Source organism: Triticum dicoccoides, chromosome 7B (assembly GCF_002162155.2).
Source record: "Triticum dicoccoides isolate Atlit2015 ecotype Zavitan chromosome 7B, WEW_v2.0, whole genome shotgun sequence".
Taxonomy (NCBI): domain Eukaryota; kingdom Viridiplantae; phylum Streptophyta; class Magnoliopsida; order Poales; family Poaceae; genus Triticum; species Triticum dicoccoides.
Window position 1 is genome coordinate 511,038,691 of NC_041393.1, and position 24,698 is coordinate 511,063,388.

General features: G+C 46.1%; 1 protein-coding gene across 1 annotated transcript; it reads left to right on the forward strand.

Moving 5' to 3' along the window:
* Positions 1-5,954: 5,954 nt before the first annotated feature.
* On the forward strand, positions 5,955-7,072 carry LOC119335366 (translation initiation factor IF-2-like). Its single transcript, XM_037607499.1, has one exon. The coding sequence runs from the start codon at positions 6,015-6,017 to the stop codon at positions 6,801-6,803; it is 789 nt and encodes a 262-aa protein (XP_037463396.1). The 5' UTR covers positions 5,955-6,014; the 3' UTR covers positions 6,804-7,072.
* Positions 7,073-24,698: the final 17,626 nt, after the last annotated feature.

The following is a 24,698-nucleotide window of genomic DNA, read 5'->3' on the forward strand; positions in this document are numbered from 1 at the left end:
ATATAAAGTGACGTTCTTTTGCATTAAGATTTTGTGTATCCAACCCTAAAAGCGCATGACAACCTGTGCTTCCCTCTACAAAGGGCCTATCTTTTACCTTATGTCTTTTACTTTATGCAAGAGTCAAGGTGATCTTCACCTTTCCCTTTTTTCATTTTATCCTTTGGCAAGCACTTTGTTTTGGGGTGATCCCGATATATTATATATCCAATTGAATGTAAGTTAGCATGAACTATTATTGTTGACATCACCCAAAGGTGAATACGTTGGGAGGCAACACTATAAGCCCCTATCTTTCTCAGTGTTCGATTAAAACTCCATAACCATTAGTATTGCATGAGTGTTAGCAATTGTAGAAGACTATATGATAGTTGAGTATGTGAAGTTTGCTAAATCAAAGCTCTGACATAGACCCTTCCTGAAAATAAGATGAATTTCAATTGTTTGATGACTAAGAATGAAGTTTGCTAGTTTCCAAGAAAGTTTATGGTCTATGCTTTAACATGTGAATTGCTTGTTACTGGTTCGTGAGAAGTTTTATGAGATGAACTACTGTTTGACATATAATCATGCTAGAAAAGGTGATTGAAATTATCATTGATCAAACTTGTGCACTTGCTAGCATTCAAACTTCATAAATTCTTTCTTTTATCATTTACCTACTCGAGGACGAGTAGGAATTAAGCTTGGGGATGCTGATACGTCTCCAACGTATCTATAATTTATGAAGCATTCATGCTATTTTATTATCTGTTTTGAATGATTACGGGTTTTATTATACACTTTTATATTACTTTTGGGACTAACCTATTAACCGGAGGCCCAACCCATATTGCTGTTTTATTGCCTGTTTCAGTATTTCGAAGAAAAGGAATATCAAACGGAGTCCAAACGGAACAAAACCTTTGGGAGCGTGATTTTTGGGAAGAATATAATCTGAGAGACTTCGAGTTCATGTCAGAAGAGCCTCGAGGAGGCCAGGAGATAGGAGGGCTCCCCCCCTACTGGGCGCGCCCCCTGTCTCCTGGGCCCCTCGAGCGCCCCCCGACCGACTTCTTTCGCCTATATAAGTCCACGTACCCTAAAAACATCGACAACAAAGATAGATCGGGAGTTCCGCCGCCGCAAACCTCTGTAGCTACCAAAAACCTCTCGGGAGCCCGTTCCGGCACCCTACCGGAGGGGGAACCCATCATCGGTGGCCATCTTCATCATCCCGGCGCTATCCATGACGAGGAGGGAGTAGTTCACCCTCGGGGCTAAGGGTATGTACCAGTAGCTATGTGTTTGATCTCTCTCTCTCGTGTTCTCTCTATGGCACGATCTTGATGTATCGCGAGCTTTGCTATTATAGTTGGATATTATGATGTTTCTCCCCCTCTACTCTCTTGTGATGAATTGAGTTTTCCCTTTGAAGTTATCTTATCGGATTGAGTCTTTAATGATTTGAGAACACTTGATGTATGTCTTGCCGTGCTTATCTGTGGTGACAATGGGATATCACGTGCCACTTGATGTATGTTTTGGTGATCAACTTGCGGGTTCCGCCCATGAACCTATGCATAGGGGTTGGCACATGTTTTCGTCTTGACTCTCCGGTAGAAACTTTGGGGCATTCTTTGAAGTACTTTGTGTTGGTTGAATAGATGAATCCGAGATTGTGTGATGCATATCGTATAATCATGCCCACGGATACTTGAGGTGACAATGGAGTACTAGGTGACATTAGGGTTTTGGTTGATTTGTGTCTTAAGGTGTTATTCTAGTACGAACTCTTGAATAGATTGATCCGCAAGAATAACTTTGAGGTGGTTTCGTACCCTACCATAATCTCTTCGTTTGTTCTCCGCTATTAGTGGCTTTGGAGTGACTCTTTGTTGCATGTTGAGGGATTGTTATATGATCTATCTATGTTATTATTGTTGAGAGAACTTGCACTAGTGAAAGTATGAACCCTAGGCCTTGTTTCCTACCATTGCAATACCGTTTACGCTCACTTTTATCGCTTGCTACCTTGCTGTTTTTATAATTTCAGATTACAAATACCTTTATCTACTATCCATATTGCACTTGTATCACCATCTCTTCGCCGAACTAGTGCACCTATACAATTTACCATTGTATTGGGTGTGTTGGGGACATAAGAGACTCTTTATTATTTGGTTGCAGGGTTGTTTGAGAGAGACCATCTTCATCCTATGCCTCCCACGAATTGATAAACCTTAAGTCATCCACTTGAGGGAAATTTTCTACTGTCCTACAAACCTATGCACTTGCAGGCCCAACAACGTCTACAAGAAGAAGGTTGTGTAGTAGACATCAGCGCCCATAGTCACGCCCCGGGGATGTAGCCATATCGGTGAACCTCGTTAACAAATCTCAGTGTCGTGCTTGTGTGATTGCTTGGTCTTCAGATGATCGATGGTATGCCTTGGATTTATTCTAACAAGTGGTATCAGAGCTAGGTTGTTCGGAGGCTTCTGATTGTTGATCTAGAGGTGGAGATATCATGGAAGAATCAGCCGTTGAGATCGGAAGAGACAACGTGGTGTCATTATCGCGTGAATAACGTCGAGTTGAAAGATGCTCGGAGTCGGCGAGGTCAAGACATGGCCTGTGGCAACGCAGCTGGCAGCTGGACCAAGTGCAGTCCGGCCCGGGGACGCGGTCACGCAGTCCAAGCAGGCGTGCGGCTGGAAGGGCCAGCGGCGTCGTACATGATTCGATGAGACTTGTGTGTTTCAGCGATATGATCTGGATGCAATCAGAAGCAGACGAGTATGTTGGAGGTCTTGCTGATCGGATTACTTGAGCGCTAGTGCGTTCACATGGAGCAGAAACCAACACGGCGCGTGGGCATACCTAGGGCATGGTAGGCTGGCACATGTGGCTGGTCGTGTGCTTCCTTGGTGGGCTAGGCCCTTGTGTAACCGTGAGGTGGAAGTGATGCTTCCCAGGTGCGTGCAGGCAAGGCCTAGTATGGTATACGCGTGGAGATACGATGTGCAACACACCAACAAGCTTACGCGAGATTTGTTTGGACAAAAAAAGTCTTCATGCATACACAAAGAGGCTACAGGCAAACAAGGACAAGGAAAAGGAAAAATAGTGTTTTGTTTGGATGAAAGTTTTTTCTGCTAGGTCAAGTTTGTTGTGAGTGCTTCAGGGTGTGTGTGCAGCAAAGACAGCGACGAGCATATAGGGCTTGGAGGAGTCTGGACCGCGTCGTGGCAGAATCATGCATACACAGGCGCCCAAGAAATGCACAGATGTGCGAGCAGTCATGGTGCAAGGTGGAGCATGGTTGTAGCCAGACAAGTTTGGCTGGGTCGGACTATAGACAGTCTGACGGATCAACGCGAGTCGGTTGGTACAGAAGACGGTGGTGGGATCGGCGAGGACGACATAGGAGCGTGATGCTGATGGTGACCGACTTCTGGGCGTGGAAACACGTGGCGCAGGCCCCGAGGGCTTGTGTGGCTTCGACAAGGCTATGACGCAGGGTTGATTCAAGACGGTGCACATGAGAGCTTGAAGTCGACGGGGCGCGAGGGTGGACTGATCATCTACCATGGAGTCATGTTGAAGGTGGAGCTGGATTGAGGGGCTACGGTGAAATGATCCAAAGAATCGAAGCCTATTCAGCGGAAAAAAGTGAGGGACACGTAGTTCGGACCAGAGCCCAGTTGTTTGAGGAAGCGTGAAACTCGTCATCGGTCGGTGATGATCGATGGTACTCTGCAGTGGAGGTTGAGTGATGTGGGTTCGCGACCCTGGAGACTCGACCAGGACAGTGGAGGCTCGGCGCTGTAATAGCGGCGAGGCATGCGGTACGCACGGGGCATGGAGACGGGCCAGGGCTCTGGTGGTCATACATGTGGTGAGACAACTGCGAATTTGACTCAGGATGACTACAATCAACGGTGAAATTCCTTCAAGTTTCAGACAGGCGGTCAAGAAAGGAGCGGTGATGTTGAGTTAAGGTAACTCTTATGTGTGATACCCAATATGTGAGTTGTTCACTTTCACGCAGGTCAGTGATCAGTGTGTGATGGCATTGGACGGATACTCTGAAAGTTGGGAGCACAAATTAGAGTAACAATGTACTTAATTTTGCTCGAGTGTTGACTGTGGTCAAGAAAAGAAGGGACTACAAGTTGCAGGTGGAGTCATATGGAGTCTTTGGAGTAGCAGCGGTACTCATGGGATAAACTCAAGTTCATTGTACATGGAAGTTTGACACATGGACGAATTCAAGGTGGTGGAGAATATTCGTCAAGGTGAAGTTTGTTAGAGTTGTGTCGAATATTGTGTACAAGGTAGGTTACAGTTGGACTTGTAGTTGTATTGTGTTTAGATAGGATATGGAGTCGTGTCCAAATAGGACACTTGTATCCTAGGCCTCTCATATATTGCGGGGGTAGACACACGATGTAACCTATGCCAACATAATATCACCGGAGCGCAGGGAAAGGCGGCGGCATATGCCGGTGTCCAGGGCGACCGGGTGCGGTATTGTAGCGTTATCATGGGGAGAAGCGCCCATAGTCAGGCCCCGGGGATGTAGCCATATCGGTGAACCTCGTTAACAAATCTCGGTGTCGTGCTCGTGTGATTGCTTGGTCCTCGGATGATCGACGGTATACCTCGGATTTATTGTAACAAGAACCAAACAATGTCCTCCAGCACTTTCTTCTCTTTGTTCTTTATATTTTCTTTGCGAAATTTCTCATAGCTCCTTAATAACCCTCTACTTTAGACGTCTACCTACGTAGCATTCATTAAGATAGATATGAGGCGATGAACAGCACTTGAACATCCCTTATGCTTGGGTCCCGAAAGCTCAGCTGATGGGTGCGTCAATTCCTGATAAGAGTCTTCGTTATTTTCAGATATACGTACATCCCAAAAGCACGTACTCGGCGAACAATATGCAGTCGATGCATGTTCCGATGGATCTACTCCAGTTTGGACGGGTCGATTTCGGATGACAAGAATGGGCCAACTGTTAGTTATACTCAATGCGGAGCTGGGGCCTGTCTCGTACCGTGCGATGACAGGGAACATGGACGAGTCAGCACGAAAGCAACCCCTCTTCTGCCTGGTGGTCCTCGACCAAGTCACCTCAGTATCTGCTAAACGACATGGATGGCTTGGCCTCGAGCTCGCGTCTCATCCATTTTTAGTTGGCGGTTTGATTCACCTGTGGATCCGTCGTAAAAATGCCACAAATGCACCATAATCGGTCGTGTTCTCTATTGTTAGGGAGTGTCTTCAGAAAGCCTGATGTAATGTGTCCTCTTTTACGAGGGCGGGTGGGCAATCTCAAAAACAAGGATTTTTTTTTAGTAATACGTGTCTCATTAATAAAATAAAGATTCACTCACAAGCCATGTAAACATCAACATTACAAAACTAAAAAGATAGGATAATCTTATGAAAAAACAACGTATGTCCCTCTCCACTAAGGAAAAGAAGACAGATCACCTTTTCACCCAAAGCTCGAGGCGGCTCCATCGCTGATCAGCAGCTTTACGGAATTTCAAAGTAGTTTGCCTGAAGCAAAATCGTTGCCATTGAAAGAATTAGACCGGGGCAATGTGTCCCCAGACACGTCATCGAACTTCAGAACTGACACCCAGATAGCAACTGCACCGAATGATACGTAGGAGTACGCCAGCACCACCGTATGAAATACCGCGGAGAATTTCCGACCAGGCGACACGGCCACAGATATCAGCTGAGATCGTCAGCACATGCTCGTACAAAATACGTGACGGCCAAGTAGCCTCAGAAACTTCAACGCCCGCACGTTGCCCGCGTGTCGTGTTACTACCGTGTAATTGCACTTGCACACCACCCGGACCGGTCGACCGACGCGCTCTGCTGTGCTAGACCGGGCTGCGTTTTGCATATAAAACCTCGCCCGCCGCCGCTCCCAACGCCCACCGCAGCCAGTCCCGTCGCGAAACCAAACGCGCGCGCACGCACGCTCCCTCTCTCTCTCCCCCCGAATGGAGCGGCAGCCTCGGCCGCAGCTGGCCGTGGCGGAGGAGGCCATCGCGCTCTACGACACCTACTGGTTCCGCCGCCTCGTGCTCAACGCCTACTCCCCTCCCGCGCCTCCCCCGCCGGCGCCTGAGCGCGAGCAGCCGGAGCAGGCGCCGGCGGAGGAGAGCAAGAGCCAGCTGCAGCGGGCTCCGTCCGGGCTGCAGCGGCACCGCCGGACGCGGAGCGACGAGGCCAAGGCCGCCGCGTTCCACGGCCAGCTGGAGCCGCTCAAGATCCCCACCAGCCACCGCGCGAGGCTCGAGACCATCCTGTCCGGAAAGGACGGCCTGGCCGCGCCGGAGCCGCTACCGGAGCGCCGGAGGCCGGAGGCGCGGCGGCCCGGCGGGAGGAGGCGGAGGAGCCGCCGCGGGCGGAGCCTGTCGGAGCTGGAGTTCGAGGAGGTGAAGGGCCTGCAGGACCTCGGCTTCACCTTCTCCGAGACCGAGGTCGACGCCGAGCTCGCGTCCATCGTGCCGGGGCTCAGGCGGCTGCGCGCGGAGGAAGAAGCCAGAAGAGCCAAGGCGGCGGAGGCGGCAGCCTGCGCCGAGGAGGAAGCCTGTAGGAGCAGGGCCGCTGCGGAGGCCTCCGACGCGGCGCCGAGGAGGCCGTACTTGTCCGAGGCGTGGGAGGACGAGGAGGCGGAGGTGAGGCGGATGCTGAGCAACTTCAGGATCCCGGCCGCCGCCGACGGCGCTGACCTCAAGGAGAACCTCCGGCTCTGGGCGCACACCGTGGCCTCCGCCGTCCGGTGACTGCTTTGACCAAGAGTCCACCTTTTTTCCCTTTTGCCGTGCAGTGGGTGGAATGATGAACTGTAAATATTTTTTGCCATGTGCATGCGCATCTTTTCAAGTTATTTTAGCAGCAGCTTGCGTTAGTTTAGTCACGACAATGTAAAATGTATTCGAAGTTCAAATTCACGAACATGTAACTGAATACAGGCTCTTGCAAGCAACAAAAGGAAATGTGAACGAGGGGGCGCAGAAATTTTTGATCCGATTGACAGGCTGATCTGATATCATTGTTTCGGTGTCAGTGGCAAGAAAGCATTTCCGGTTGCTTTGAAGCTAAGAATTCTTGCATAATTCCTTGTCAACTTTTATCATCTTGACATGACGTGACTGGGACGAACAATCCAGAGCTGGGTGCCGTTGATTTGTGGAAACCAGGCAGCAGCGCCGGGACAGCAAGGCCACTGGCCACCAGCTGCGTTGATCTGAGAAAAGAGGAAATAAAATGATTCCATGTTGCCTCCCATGGTTTTACGCTTGAGAACTGCTATACAGACGACATTCACAGACGATTTCAGCACGACACTCTATCTCACACCATCCATTCAAGACACTAATGTACAGAAAGTTGTTGGATTTGGAATCGGCTCAGGATCGTGCAAGCAAATATCGTCTGTGAAGTAGTTTCGTTTACGCTTTTCAGATCCGCCACAAGGCTCTCGCTCCATGGATTCCTATTTTGGGAACTTCCATGCAGGTTAATCACGTGACGACGTGCCATCGATGGTATCATTGGCTTTGTTAATCTGTTGCTGAGTCCGTAGCACATTTTCCATGAGCGCTAAAGTATTCAGGAGATTAGGACACGTGAACTGTGCGATGCACGCAACGGGTAGTTAATTCTCTGTTGCGGCCGCCTATTTGACGCGGTCTCACCAGATGGTACAGGCGTTAGAATTTTTTTTCAGCTATCAGTCACCTTCTTCGAGTAGCCCCAAGGGTGAGACGGGGGTGCCACGGCGAGGTTGGCTATGGATGAGATGACAACGACATCAACAGGGGAGGAGAGTTTGGGATTGACGGCGTGTGGAAGGGGGAGGCGGGCATGGAAGGGCAAGGCCGGTGTGTTAACGTGACTAGCGTCGCCGGCCATTAGCCCCAGGTGGCGGTGCCAGGCAATTAGATCGGGGTCGAGCTGGATGGCTCTCAAGAGAAGAGGAGGAAGAAGGTGCTGCCACTGTTGGGATTCAATCAGACGGTTGCGACAATTTGAATTGACTAATTCTTTTAAATGCGCCTATGGAATACCTTACTTTTTTTCGCATGATAATACGTGTCTCATTTATAAAATAAAGATCCAGTTACAAAGCACGTAAGCACTGACATTACAGTACTGAAAAGATAGGATAATCCTATGCATAATACCAGCGCATGTTCTTCTCCTCCGACACCACCGAAGCGACCACCAAAGGAAAAGAAAACAGATCACCTCTTCACCCGAGCTCGACGCGGCTCCATCGCTGATCAGCAGCTTTACGGACCTCGAAAGTAGTTTGCCAGAAGGAAAACCATTGCCGTTGAAAGAATCAGACCGTGGCAACATGTCCCCGGACACGCCATCGAACTCTAGATCTGACACCCCCGCACGACAACGACGTCGAAGGAGGAAACCAGAACTGTCAGCCACCAACCACAAACCCAGCACGGGATGCACCATCTTCCAGCTGTCACTTGCGCAAACAACCGTCTGCACGTACTCCTGGATGACAAAACCTTCCTGCTCCACCATGACATCGGAGACAACGCCACAGCAACGGGGACAGAGCAGAAGGAGAGACATACCTGATGAAGTCGCCGCCGCCGCCTCGCCAACATCACCCATGAACCCTAACATAGCCGATCTGAAGGATCGGCAATCACACGATGCCATCAACTCCGAGACGCCGCCATCAACGGCACCGCCGGTGTGGGAGTGAAGCTGAGGCAGATTTATTCGTCCGGGCGCCGCTCCCACCACCCCAACGGCGCACCATGACCTACAAATCCAAAACCTAACTACAGAACGGAGGAACGGGGTCCCCCTCCCTCCCGCCGTGAATATTCTGCGTGCCAACTTACTACAAACACGTGACATTTATTATATGAGTACAAGTACATGTATGCCATGATCGTTATACTGTAATAACTCATACCTAGCGGCCCAACCAAGCCTTTTATCAAAAAATACAAGACAAATAGCTTAGTTGCTCCTATGTGATTTCCACGAGCGATTCATACTATGTGTTTTGTCGATGGCCACATTTAACTAGCGATGGCGGTGGTGGAGAGCGAGGCAAATTCAGACTCGACACATGTTTAGATTGGTAGGTTCAATTCGACAATCTTGATCTGCACATTAAGGATTGGAGTAGCGAGAGGAGTACCATGGCTGAATAAGAACTCGTGCTTCAAGCCTTCAAGGGAGGACAATTGTTGCAGTGGAGGCGGGGGAGGGCAAGCAATGAACGACGAATGTAAAGTGAGTGGGTGAGTAGTAGTGTGATATGTCCCAAACGTGTCTATTTTTTCAAACACTTTTATCCTTATTTTAAACACTAATTTGCATGATTTTAATGGAACTTACCCGGACTGACGTTGTTTTCAGTAGAATTGTCATGGTATTGTTTTTGTGTAGAAATAAATTTCTCGGATTGGGCTAAAAATTTACGGAGAATATTTTCAGAATATATAAAAAATACTGGCGAAGAGAAATACCAGAAGGGGGGCCACCAGGGCGCCACAAGACCAGGGTCGCGCGCACCCCCCAGGGTGCGCCTGGCAGGCTTGTGGACCCTGGCAGCTTCGGCAACCCTAACTCCAACTCCATAAGTACCTATTCGTCCAGAAAAAATCAGAGACAAGGAATCATCATGTTTTTCGATATGGAGACGCCGCCACCTTCTGTTCTTCATCGGGAGGGCTGATCTGGAGTCCGTTCGGGGCTCCAGAGAGGGGGATTCGACGCTGTCATCATCATCAACCATCCTTCATCATCGATTTCATGATGCTAACCACCGAGAGTGAGTAATCCCTTCGTAGGCTTGCTAGACGATGATGGCTTGGATGAGATTTATCATGTAACCGAGTCAGTTTTGTTAGGACTTGATCCATAGTGTCCACTATGTTCTGAGATTGATGTTGCTATGACTTTGCTATGCTCAATGTTTGTCATTAGGGCCCGAGTGCCATGATTTCAGATATGAACCTTTTATGCTTTCATGAATATATTTGTGTTCTTGATCCGATCTTGCAAGTTGTATGCACCTATTTCGTGTTTGATCCGCATACCCCAAGGTGACAATAATTGAGATTCTTGTTGGGGAACGTAGTAATTTCAAAAAAATTCCTACGCACACACAAGATCATGGTGATGCATAGCAACAAGAAGGGAGAGTGTTGTCCACGTACCCTCGTAGACCGAAAGCGGAAGCGTTAGCACAACGCGGTTGATGTAGTCATATGTCTTCACGATCCGACTGATCAAGTACCGAACGCACGACACCTCCGAGTTCAGCACACGTTCAACTCGATGACGTCCCTCGAACTCCGATCCAGCCGAGCTTTGAGGGAGAGTTCCGTCAGCACAACGGCGTGGTGACGATGATGATGTTCTACCGACGCAGGGCTTCGCCTAAGCACCGCTACGATATTCTCGAGGTGGATTATGGTGGAGGGGGGCACCGCACACGGCTAAGAGATCTCAAGGATCAAGTGTTGTTGTTGTGTCTAGAGGTGCCCCCTGCCCATGTATATAAAGGAGCAAGGGGGGAGGGGGCGGCCGACTAGGGAGGAGGCGCGCCATGGGGAGTCCTACTTCCACCGGGAGTAGGACTCCCTCCTTTCCTTGTTGGACTAGGAGAAGGGGGGGAAGAGGAGGGAGAGAGATGAATGAAGGGGGGGTGCCGCCCTCCTCTCCTTGTCCTATTCAGACTAGGGGGAGGGGCGCACGGCCCTGCCCTGCCCGCCTCTCCTCTTCTCCACTAAGGCCCACTATGGCCCATTAAGCCCCCGGGGGGTTCCGGTAACCCCTCAGTACTCCGGTAAAATCCCAATTTCACCCGGAACATTTTCGATATCCAAATATAGGCTTCCAATATATCAATCTTCATGTCTCGACCATTTCGAGACTCCTCGTCATGTCCGTGATCACATCCGGGACTCCGAACAACCTTCGGTGCATCAAAACTCATAAACTCATAATATAACCGTCATTGAAACTTTAAGCGTGCGGACCCTATGGGTTCGAGAACTATGTAGACATGACCGAGACACGTCTCCGGTCAATAACCAATAGCGGAACCTGGATGCTCATATTGGCTCCTACATATTCTACGAAGATCTTTATCGGTCAAACCGCATAAGAACATACGTTGTTCCCTTTGTCATCGGTATGTTACTTGCCCGAGATTCCATCATCGATATCTCAATACCTAGTTCAATCTCGTTACCAGCAAGTCTCTTTACTCGTTATGTAATGCATCATTTCGTAACTAACTCATTAGCTACATTGCTTGCAAGGCTTATAGTGATGTGCATTACCGAGAGGGCCCAAAGATACCTCTCCGACAATCGGAGTGACAAAACCTAATCTCGAAATACGCCAACTCAACATGTACCTTTGGAGACACCTATAGAGCTCCTTTATAATCACCCAGTTACATTGTGACGTTTGGTAGCACACAAAGTGTTCCTCCGGTAAACGGGAGTTGCATAATCTCATAGTCATAGGAACATGTATAAGTCATGAATAAAGCAATAGCAACATACTAAACGATCAAGTGCTAAGCTAACGGAATGGGTCAAGTCAATCACATCATTCTCCTAATGATGTGATCCCGTTAATCAAATGACAACACATGTCTATGGCTAGGAAACTTAACCATCTTTGATTCAACGAGCTAGTCAAGTAGAGGCATACTAGTGACACTTTGTTTGTCTATGTATTCACACATGTACTAAATTTCTGGTTAATACAATTCTAGCATGAATAATAAACATTTATCATGAAATAAGGAAATAAATAATAACTTTATTATTGCCTCTAGGGCATATTTCCTTCAATTCTTACCGGTGATTACCGTAGTTTAGGGATTCATGTATTCACTATGTGCTAATGCTTTATTTCGGTTCTCTATGAAAAGGAGGCCTTAATATCCCTTAGATTTCCTTATGGAACCCGCTGCCACGGGAGGGTAGCACAAAACATGTAATGCAAGTTCTTATTATAAGCACGCATGGCTATATAAGAAATACATGCCTATATTACATTGATGAATTGGAGCTAGTTCTGTGTCACTCTAGGTTATGACTGTTATATGATGAATGTCATCCAACATAATTATCCATCACTGATACAATGCCTACGTATTTCACATATTGATCTTTGCTAAATTAATTTCGTTGTTGTTGTTGTTACAATCACCATAAAACTGCTACTATTACTGTTACTATTGTTGTTGTTACAACTGCTATCAAACTATCATATTAATGTGCTACTGATCACTTTGCCGCAGATATTTAATCCTCCAGGTGTGGTTGAATTGACAACTCAACAGCTAATACTTGCAAATATTCTTTGTCTCCCCTTGTATCGAATCAATAAATTTAGGTTGAATACTCTACCCTCGAAAACTGTTGCGATCCCCTATACTTGTGGGTTATCAAGACCTTTTTCTGGCGCCGTTGCCGTGGAGCATAGATCTATTTGCCGAGTCACTTGGAAGTACATCTATTGATCACTATGAAGAACTTGAAGAATGATAGAACCAACACTGCAAAAAAAAACACTTCCGTGATGATACGTGTTTGTCACAGTAGGTCGCGTTTTTGTCATGCATGTACATCCATGACGATTTTATGACAGAATCAAGATAGTCATACCTGTGCTGTCGTAGAAGTGTTCCATGACATTACCAAAATTATCATCATGGAAGTGTCTACTTCCATGACGATAAATCGCGCGTCACAGAAGTGCTTTCGTCAAGGGAGACCGACACGTGGCATCCACCGTAACGGAACGCCGTTAAGCTATCAGATCGGGTTTTGGATCCGATAACCCGTTACCATCCCGGACCAATGGGGATTTTCCATGTGTAAAATCATCATTGGCTGGAGGAAACACGTGTCGGCTCATCGTTGGGACAGATGTCATCCACTCATTGGACAGAAGGCGCCTATGATATGTCGACACGTGGCACGGCCCAACAGAGGCCCATTCCTGTGAAAAGGCCGACCCGTTTGACTTGGTCAAAAGGTGGTGGGCCGGCCCATGCAAAGCCTGTTAACGGCTTGTTCGCATATAGCCCATTTACAGCCCGCTAACCCAAGGCCCGTTACGCCCTATGCGAATTAGGCCCAGTAGTGTCATCTGGGCCATCCAATATGATTCTAGCCCGTTTTCACTTCTGGCCCATGTATGGCGGATGACGTCTTTCGGCCCATATGAGGCCCTTTGTAACTCTTGGCCCATTAACGGCCCGTGGTGAAACTGGCCCGCAATGAATAGTGTATCACTTTATACCCATTAACGGCCTGTGGTGAAACTGGCCCGTAATGAACATTATATCACTTTATACCCATTAATGGCCCGTTATTCCATTGGGCCGTTTCCATCCCATGTTATCTTTCGGCCTTCTCAGAGCCCATTTATTCTTGTGCTCATTTCCAGCATTCGTTTACTTGTGGCCCGTTAATACGTTGGGCCGTTTTCATAGCGTCATCAAATACGGCCGATTAACGACGACCCGTTATGGTCGGCCCATGAACAGACGATTCCAACTCTAGCCCGTTTACAACCATAATGCGGTCTGTTATTGGCCCATGTTTGGCCAACCGATCATACGGCCCGTAGAAGGCCCATTGATGCTACGACCCATAGAAGGCCCATTGTGTCTATGACCCGTATAAGGCCCATTGTTTCTATGACGCGTAGAAATCCCATTGTTTCTACGGCCTGTAGGAAGGAAATGGTAACTATAGTAAATATGTAGCCCATGGTTATTGTGGCCTAGTTTTAAAAAATAGGTTATTGCGGCCACTAGCAAACCGCGGAAAAAGAACTGCACTAACTACAAGCAAAGAAATAAACAAGACAATAAGGAAATAAATAAGCAAACAACTTACGCTAGGCTATCACGGCTATTACACATATTACATCCACTGGGCATCAAAGTTCGCCACTAATGCAAATATAGGGAACACAACAGCATATAAACGCCGTAGCAAAACAAGTCCAGAACTAAAATCACTTCAGAAGAGCTCAAGAAGCAATATCCTGGGTACCCATAATGCTGGCAAGATGCTTAGCAAGCTTATTAACTTTCTCTTGTTTGGCGCTTAAGTCCTCCAGCACTTGCTATTGCACCCGAAAGTATGCATCTGAATTCTGCAGGGACTTCCTCAGTCCTTCGGCTTCCTATCGCATAACATTTGATCGATGTATTTGAACTTGAAGTTGAGACTCAGGAGGCCGAACTGATTCAGGCAACGAGTTCGAAGAGCTGGTGCTAGCAGTAGTAGCCAGTAACTCGAACACTACATCAAGACAGGACTTTGGGGTTGTCTTAGTGTCTTCAATATAGTTTTTATCAACTTTCTTGGAGACCAACAGGGATGTCTCACTATCTTGAACCTTATCTGCATTACTTCCTTTACCCATTGCATAACGGGGTACTCTTCTCCAATATTTTATCCATGTTCTAAAAGAGAAACAAACAAACACATCACAGGTTTACAATGTAGTATATGAAACTCATTTTGGTAAACCAGTTCAGTAGTAAGGTGGACAGGATAACAGCATGAAATAAAAAATATATCTATGTAGTATGGTCACTGTATGGTCTATATCATTCTAGTTTATGTTGCCAAACCAAGATAGATACAGTTCGAATCATATCTATTTAAGACAAAGCAGCATAGACAGAATATAAGTGTGGGAAACTACACAGCAATAACAACACTTGTAATGTGCATGGCATGAGAACATAATTGTTTATTTAATTGAAACTGAAATCAACATAGAGCAAGTTACAACAGCAAACAGCCAAACACGTTAAAGAAACAGGTTTAAAACATATCTGTTGCGCCATTGGAGTTTCAGTTGCATCCTTCAAATTTGAAATTAGTTGGTATGAGTAAATACAGTGATGCAAGAGCAAAGTAGTATGAACCATAGCTACAGAACCTGACCTAAGAACAATTCTTCTGCTGCTTTAAGAGTTGACTTGGGGTTCGCAGTGGTGGTCCTCGTGCTTTGGGTACTGCAATTGCCTTACTAACTGCTCGTGTTTGGCTGCTCTGTGGTGAAGACGGTGCTATGTCAACGGGAACCGGGTTACTATCTGGTGGGGTTGGGGTTAGAAGGAGTGTAGTTGGTTCTCTGTCCAACTAGGTAGGGGTACAATCTACATGAGTCTGGGTTATGTGTGGTGGGGCTGGTTCTTGGGCAAGTATAACCGTGGTTCTATCTGCATCGACAGGTAGCACGATCTTTTCTAAAGACCGTGTTTTTACTCCCACAGATACTGCCATCACTCCCTCCAATTCAAATGGCTGATAAACAAGAAAAGTAATTGAATGTCAGACATTGTAAGATAGACAGGTGCAATGGATAGTAGGGAAGAAAACAGGGCATGAAATAATTCACATTTATGTTGTCTAATCAAACAGATAGCAGGACATAATTTCACATATATGATGGCTAATTAAAGAGGATAGAACGACACAATTCCACATGTATGATGGCTAACTAAACAGGATAGAATGACATACTTCAAAATATGATGACTATGTAAACAGGATGACATGATATAACTATACGATGTGTCTATTAAAGTGGTTGGCATGCCATAAATCCCAAATATGTCATCGATGGAAACATGATGGCATGATATAATTCACGGATAGAATGACATAATTTAAAATATGATGACTATGCAAACAGGATGAGATGATATAACTATATTATGTCTTTAGAAAATGGGCTGGCATGCCATAATTCAGATACATGATGTCTATGTAAACATCATGGCATGACATAATTCAAATATATGATTTATATACTAAGGAAGTGAGCAGAGGGCAATCGCATATATGATGTGTCAACTAAGGGGATGGCATTCAATATTGTGTATATGATGTAAAAACTAAGCATTGCAATACAACATATGCATGATATGAGTAAAATAACCCTGCCAAGTTTGAGCATACACCTCAGGGGGATAATAGGACTGGTCATCTGCCTCTGAATCCTCCCCTGAAGAGCTATCTGTAACCAGCAAGATATCTGCTTCAGCAGGTAGCATTGTCTGCTCTAAAGACCTTGTTTTCACTCCAGATTTCTCCATCACCAATTCAAATGGCTGATGCACAGGAAGAGCAGTTGAATATACAAACATTGTCGACAAAAGCAATGAGAAATACAAAAAAGGGACGGCATGATATAATTCACATATATGACGCTTGCCTAAACAGCATGGCATTACATAGTTCACATATATAATGTCTTGCAACAAGATGACATTGCATAATTCACATATATGGTAATTAGACACTAAACATGTGACATTCACAGAAAGCATGTCTAAACTAAGCAAATGACATAGCAATGCAAGATACCATACACACGATATGAGCAACATAACCCTGCCAAGTTAGAGCATGCACCTCGGGGGGGGGGGGTATGACTGGTCATTTGTCTCTGAATCCTACTCTGGGGAGCTGTCGGTAACCAGCAAGACATGCGCTTCGTCAGATAGCATTGTCTGCTCTGAAGACCTTGTTTCCACTCCCGATTTTTCCATGACCATGCCGAATGGCTGATGCATAGGAAGAGTAATTGAATGTACTAAAATTGTTGACAAATTTAACACGTAATAAAAAAATGATGGCATGATATAATTCACATATAAGATGACTTGCTAACTAGGGTGGCATTGCAAAATTCACATATATGATGCCTGGCTAAACAAGATGAAATTGCATGATTCACATATACAATAAAGAAACTAAACATACGACATTGACACAAAGCATGTCTAAACTAAGCAGATGACATCTTTAATGTATACAGTAAGCAATGCAAGGCACCATATGCATGATATTACGAACACCAGCATGCCAAGTTAGAGCGAAGACCTCATGGGGTAAATAGGAGTGGTCTTCTACTTCTGAATCCCCCTCAAAATAGTTATCTTCCTCTTGATTACGATCCGAAATGGGTGGGTGGGGGGGGGCTGCCTTTGCGCCCACCATGGAGCGACGTCTGCATGAAATTTTATTGCCATGCAAGGCTCGTCTCTTTTGCTCTACCTGATCAGTTCCATTGTGTACAATAACTGGCATGCATAGGAATAAAACATAGTGAGATTATGTAAGGAGTGGATGCACAAATCCAAAGTGATGGTAGCAAACTGTGGATAGACCCAAAACCAATGATAGCAGGCAGATAATAGCTTTAGTTAAAAAATACAGATAATGGCTCCTTTAATGTTTGTTTGCACCCAACATGAAACTCATAGTAGATACTCGAGATTAACCAGATAGTAGACATATAGTACTGATTGCTGCCCTAATATGTACCCCACAACCATTTAAAAACTCAAGTTTCAGCATTAGTTTGGACCTGACTTGGAGTCTAATAGGTGAACACGACGATAATGTAGCATGTCATCCTATTAAGCGATGCATAACGTAAGCAGACACGGAAGAGTGCGACCTCTCTTGTGGACCCGTGTAGTCCTCAAGGTCATTTGCTCAGTTGATGATGGTAATGCAGTTGTCGTGGCTGCCGGCGGCGGGGAAGAAGATCTGAGGCGGCGAAAGACAGTCTGGAGAGCGGATCCCTGCTGTGGTGAACCCTTTCGTCGTTGGAGCAGCTGAGCTGGGGTGGAGCACAGCGCCGCAGGAGCAGGACAAACCACACAGGGTTTTCTTTGACACATATCTGTAACAGAAGTAATTGAGTAAGGGCTTGTTTGCATTTGAGGATTCTAACAATGCAGGGATAGGAAATAGACAAGAATAGGATAGGAATGCACGTGCAAAACAGAGAATTTAAAAACACCGCATTTCTGCCAATCTGGGTGTTTGATTCACAACAATTGGAAGATCACAGGATGGAAAAAAGCATGGTGAGATTAAGTCAAACCACAAGAAAATGTACGGTTATAATGCTATCATGCTACTATCTCTTAGTCTTGTGCTTGATGAATATGAATTTGAAAAGGAGGACAAGTGAAAATTAAAATTCCTACGTTTTTTCTTTTAATGAGACACTAAAGGAACAAATCCTACAGTTTTCCTTTGCTCCATTCCTTTGAACCAAATTCATGAATAGTAGTACCATAGGAAACTTTCCAATTCCTATGTTTTTCATTCACTTTTCCTTTCAAGCACTGGCGATTCTAGTAGGTAGGCTTGAGAAAGGAAAAGCCTACAATAAAAAAATATTTTTGTGCTACTTCTATTACTTTGGACCCAGGCCACTGCCCTACTAGCTCAACTCCCAGGGCCATCGACAAATGCACAACTCAAATGCGCTGAGATAAATAATGATGGCGTTCAAGAGAGTCCATCACGGATAGCTAAGTTGCTTGGTACCTCACTGCTTGTCATATAGTAGGATAAAATAATCATATTTCCCATTACTACGTGTGCTCAATGGACAATATATATAACATGTAGAGTAAAAAATAGATGCAACAAGTGTACAACCTTTTTGACGAAGCCATGTCGATCTCAGCATGATTGGGTTGGCCGGTGAGGATGCTCCGGCTGACTTGGCTGTCGGAGGAGGGGAAGAAGATCTTAGGCATCTGGAGATGGAGCCCGAGGTACTGCTCCACTGTGATGGAGGGTTTCGTCGTTGGAGCAGCTCCGGTGAGTTGCACGATGCCGAGGCTGAGGCAGGACAAGAGAGACAACATTAACCTGAGTGGAATTCTAATAGCATCTCCAATACATGACGTAAAATACATAACCACAAAGTGCTAGATGTAAAATACATCAGACGCTCATCTCTGAACTTAACTGTCGAAACTGAACTTAACTGTCGAAACTGAATTTTGCTGTCAAAACTGAACGCACTAGCAAGGTGAGGCTACACGTCAGTCGACTGACTTTTTCATCTCTGGTCAGTCGATTTTGCAGCCATTGGATACGAAATTAAGGGCCTGCAGTTCATATTCAACCTCCACCCCCTTGAGCCACCAGCCACCACCGGCCAAACAGCAGCCCCCCGCCGCCCGCCGCCGGCGGTGTGCCGCCCCGCCCGCTTCGAAAACACTCCAGCCCGCCGGTCTACCGCCGCCCCGGACATCCCTCTAGGCCCCCCCGTGCCGAGCTTTTTCTCCGGCGATCCCCACGCCACCGCCCCACCACCGCCGGTGACTGCCGCCCCCACCCTGAACCCTAAGATAGATAGTAGGGTACCTCTCCGGCGAGCCCCCTTCCCTGCGGCTGGTTCTTCCTTTACCCCGGCGAGCCCCCCCCACCCCCTGAAAATCGACTAACCCAAAAGTCGATTCAGTCGACTAAAGTGTAGCTAAATCAGAGCAGCATCGCAAGCAAGAGCAAGAGCGAGAGCAGCGGCATGAGCAAGAGCAATAGTAAGAGCAGACCAGGCAGGGGACCAAGAGCAAGAGCAGAGCAGCAACACGAGCGAGTGCTAAAGCAACAACAGCTCCTACTGATGTGTTCGTCGCCGCCGAGGGAGCGACGCCGTGGTGGAAGTGGCTGGCGATGCCGCCGTGGATGGAGCTACGCCATGTCGGCTTGGGACCGAGCGTCGACAGCACCGTGAGATCAAATCAAGAAGAAAATGCGGCGATTAGTGTACAACCTCTTTGGTGGCGCCGATTAGGCCGCAACTTCATCCGAGGAAACGGTGATGATGATGCTCTTCCGGTGGTGCAGGTGAAGACAACAGTGTGGGAATGGAGGTGGTGCGAAAGATGAGGGGAATGTTGGGGCAACTCCTTGGAGGTGGAGGACGGGGTGGCTGAACCGGCGGGACGAAATCGACAACGGATCCTCATCCGATATGGTGGATGAGGGACATCAGGTGTTTCTATGGACGACGTCGTCGGGAAAGAGGCTCCAGCTGGGTGGCGAACAAAGGAGGGTGTGGGGCTTCGTCGCGGGTTTTCGCAGCCTCGGTGTACGAATGGGTGGGCGGATGGGATGGGAGTGGGGAAGACGCGCTTGTCCGAAATGTGGGGTAAGTTATGAAAGTACCCCCACCAATTTGAGGCGGTTCTTTCAGTTCAGGGGTACCACGGGCATTTCGCGTGTCGGGATTTTACAAGAGGTGGGAGTTTTCGTCCGCGTCGAATTTCAGAACAGCAAGGCGCGGGTTGAGATGGAGGGAGTTGTCGGAGCACAACGAGACAAAGATATATCTTAAATATTTCGGACTAACAAGGCGCGGGTTGAAGAGGCGGGAGTTTCGCAACACGATAGACACAGACGCTAGCTTGAATTTTTAGCATAACAAGGCATGGCTTGAAATTTCGGAAGAACAAGCTTAACGTGTAAAAAAAGACAATTTGCACCTCAACACACATAACACACACACAAACACCATTTAGACTAGAGTAAGGTACACGTGCATTGCACGCACGAGATTTGGCAACCAAATTATGAATAAATACCACATTATAGCATGTAAGCTTTGAGTCATATATGCATGATGTAGATGTTCGTTTAATTCTTATAGTTCATTTCATTCAAAATCATCTAGTTTTTATAAGAAAGCTAATTTATTTTAAGATTCATGGAGTTGTGCGTTGTAAGACATAAAGTAAAAAATAATAATGGCAAATCATGTAGAAAAACATTTGGGCAATTCTGATACGGAAGATTATAGAACAAAGAAGAAGTGCTTGTGTTTTGATGTTTGTGCATTATGCTTAAGTTCAACCATGGAGTCTTCTAGATTATACATGTGGCGAAATCTGGTGGAATCTAGATGGCATCCAACGACCTGTAGTGCTCAAATTTGCCATCTTTGGACCATCGGATTCACCTCATCCAACGACCATCTTTCAAAGTTAAAGTTACCCGCACACAATATAAAAAATATATAATATGTGATGCGAAAGCCACCCATCATCTCCAATTAGAATAGTGTGTCCATGCACGGATGCGACGTGGCCAAATGATGTCTGCCATCGGTATCTCAAATTCAAATCATTCTGACCTTGTTCAATGTGTATACATTACAACATGGTCGTTTCCAAACCACACCGCGCAGATGTCCGTTATATTCATGCATGCATGAGTTTCAAACATCAGGATCTCTTATTCAAATATTTGAATTCAACTTTACATTGATTATGACCTCACCTAGTCTTTTACACCCACACAGTCGTCTTCTCTTTATAATTGTACCACTAACTTTATCTCGTGCATGCATGCACACGCACTGCCATTCGGCATTATCCATCGGACACATGCAATCTTTTTCTTCAGGTCGGTCTCCCATGAAGGCACCCACCCACACACCCCCCCCTCTCCATCATATCGGGCATTCTTTATCTCTCACGCGTGCATGCACAACGATCGATGTTCCTCTATGTATGTGTGTATATAGCTAGGTCTTTCATAGTTTTCCACACAAACTGATCAATCCATATATCCAGTGAGGTCTCACCCTCTTTCCCACATCCACATCGATCAATCTATACCTCTCTATATAGGATTAACATATATAGCTAATACACCAACATTAATTATATATCCAACTTCCCCTTCTCATCATCCATGCCTTCCGCTTCGTCTCTCAGACTCGCGCACAATGGCGAAGACAGGGGGCAGCAAGGGCCCTGCCCCCCTAACATCACTATATATCGAGGCTAATATGAATGTGATCATTAGACAATTGCTGCTAAAAATGGTTTAAGTTCATGAATTGACCCTCCTCGTAAAGGATTAGCAATGCTTGGCCCCCTAGCTCATTTATTTTTCATGGCTCCGCCACTGCGCGCAACAGCGCATGTTCTCGCCCCCTCTCTCTAAATATCGATCTCGCACTTGTGCACTCCTTCATAGTCTCCCTCCACTCGGCCCCTCGCACCATCTTCTATCCCCACACCGGATTTTGCCACATGTACAATCTAGCAGACTCCGTGGTTGAACTTAAGCATAATGCACAAACCCCAAAACAACACTGGTTCTCTTTTGTTCTAGAATCTTCCGTATCATAACTGCCCAAACTTTTTTTCTAGTTGAATTGCTATTATTTGTTTTTACTTCATGCTTTGCAACGCACAATTCCATGAATCATAAAATAGATTAAGGGCTTCTTTGATTCAAAGGATTCTCAAAGGAAGTTTGGAGGATTCTAATCCTTAGGAATTTTTCCTATCTTGGTTGTTTGATTCATAGGATTGTAACCCATAGGATTTTTTCCATATGATTCATTTGCTCTAGATTTCATAGGAAACATCCCATCCACTCAAACCTCTTTGAAAGAATTCTATGTTTTTTCTATGCACAATCAAACACTCGTACAATCCTGTAGGATTCAAGATGTCATTCCACTATAATCCCATGTTTTTCCTATTCCCGCCTTTTGGAAATCCTACGAATCCAAGAGGCCCTAGCTTTTTTATAAAAACTAATTGATTTTGAATGAGATGAACTATAAGAATTAAACGAAGGTCTACATCAGGCATATATGACTTAGAGCTTACATGCTATAGTGTGGTATTTATTCATAATTTGGTTGCAAAATATAATGCGTGCAATGCACGTGTACCTTACTAGTACTTCGAGTATGTGCAAAACACGTAAATTAGAATTCCAATGTCATGCTACATTCATGAAGCCACGTGGCACATGTGGAGGCATTATCGCGACCTCCTTGTGTGGATTGATCACAGTGACGTGCTGCTGGTTCCAGAAGAATGTACTCGTCCTCCCTGAGCCATACTGTCGGTACATGCACGAAGCGAAGATGTGCACGCACGCCACACACCCACTCATTCCCTCGCACGCACATGCGGGTAGATGGACGAACGCAATTTTGTACCAAGATCCACCCCATGTGATAATTTGACGCGTGTAAAGTCGTTCACTTCATTGATGGTCAATTAATACAGCGCATGCAAATTGAGTAGACGTGTGGGTGGAAGAAAGACATTACTACTCCACTACGCGCATGCGAGTAGTTAAATCATGGGTTGCTAGTAGTACTTCCATTGGTCTCCTTCATATTTTGTGCCAATTTTTGACAGTAACACAATATTTACGCATTTGAGCAGTGTAGTATACTTGAAATTTATGTCCCAGTAAACTCATCAGGCGCCGTTTCGGGCCTCAAAACCAAAACCATCAATTAATCTTTACCTTGTTCCCATCCCATTCGAAAGCCTGCTCACACCTACTAGTACGTACCAAACCTAAAAGTTTTCCCACTATGCACGTATTAGTACTAGTGCTAGTACTTAGGTTATAAAAAGGGGAACTACCTAACTGAAAATTACTCTACCTTTTCTCCTCATAAGTGCTTCTTCTTCGTCCATCCTTGCCATGGCCGGTGAGCAGAGCTCTAGGTCGAGAACTACTCGTAACAAGGGAGCGGCAACCAAGGCTGCGGAAAAAAAGAGAGGGATCGCCGCCATGCAGAGACCTCGAAAGATCTCTCACGGGCAGGCGAGCGCCCTAGCCACGGAGGCGAACATGCCGAGCTGGCGGCGCTGGAGTCGTTATCCCTCGACGGCATGCCCGATCAGCTCAATAAGCACCTCAATAAGCAGAAGGATTTCATCCAAGGCTTGGTGGAGTTGCTGAAGGAGAGCCTCGACGACATGCCCGCTGAGCTCAGTAAGCAGAGGGGGAGTTGACCGCCGGCTTGGTGATGCTGTTGAAGAAGAACATTGCCTCAGAGAAGAAGGCGACCGGCGAAATCCTACAACTTCAGGAGGACAAGGTGAAGCTCTACCACGAGCTCGACCTGTTGAAGGAGAAGAACGCTGGCTGGAAGAAGGTGCATGAGAATAGTAGTTCCTCGATGAAGATGCTGCAGGCCCTTGTCATGGAACAGAAGGAGGAGTTGGCGAAGCTCCGCATCGAGCACCCGACTGCTGTCAAGGTACGTAATGCGGCCGTGGAACAGATGATGAAGGCTCGCATCGAGAAATCCCGCGTCATGGACAGAATGAAGAAGATGGCGGAGGAGACGCGCAAGGAGATGGAGGTCATGGAGGTGATGAAGTAGCAATTACGACTCCGCGGCGAATTAGATCATTTGGGGTGATATATTCCTTCTTCTTTTGCTCCTGTGTTTCATCTTTTGCTTCGGGTGTTTCGCCGCACGTGTCACGTTCTCTGCGAGGCATGCATAGAACAATGCTTTTTTTGAGGGAATGAATAGAACAATGCTAACAATGAGATGACTAGCAAATTAGATCATTTTTATTGCCATATGGCACTGGGCTGCCATGTTTCGTGCTCCTCAGTTGTAGTACTACTCCAGTGGAAAACTTGAGTATACCGAATGGTTCTTTGCTCCTCCTCAGGTCGTCGTCGCATTTATACGAGCAGTCAAATCACAAGGCCCCTCCTTCCAGCAGTAATGAGCCGTCAAATCACAAAGGCCCTTGCCTCTCATGAAACCGACCAAGCTAGGCTGCCCCGCCCTCTAGCCTTTTAAAAAGTGTACTATACTTTTGTACAGTAGTACTACTTCCGTCTGGGTTTATTAGTCCCTTTAGTATTTTGTGCAAAACTTTGACCTTAGATTAAACTAAAAAAATGTTAATGCATGTAACCAAAAATAACATCTCTCAAAACTATGTTCAAATACGAATCCAGGGATATAATTTTTGCTAGCATGCATTATTATTTACTTAGTTAAATATATGGTCAAAGTTTGGC

What these genes read in the sequence shown, in the direction of transcription:
- LOC119335366 (XM_037607499.1), top strand. Translation starts at nt 6,015, where the DNA reads ATGGAGCGGCAGCCTCGGCCGCAGCTGGCCGTGGCGGAGGAGGCCATC.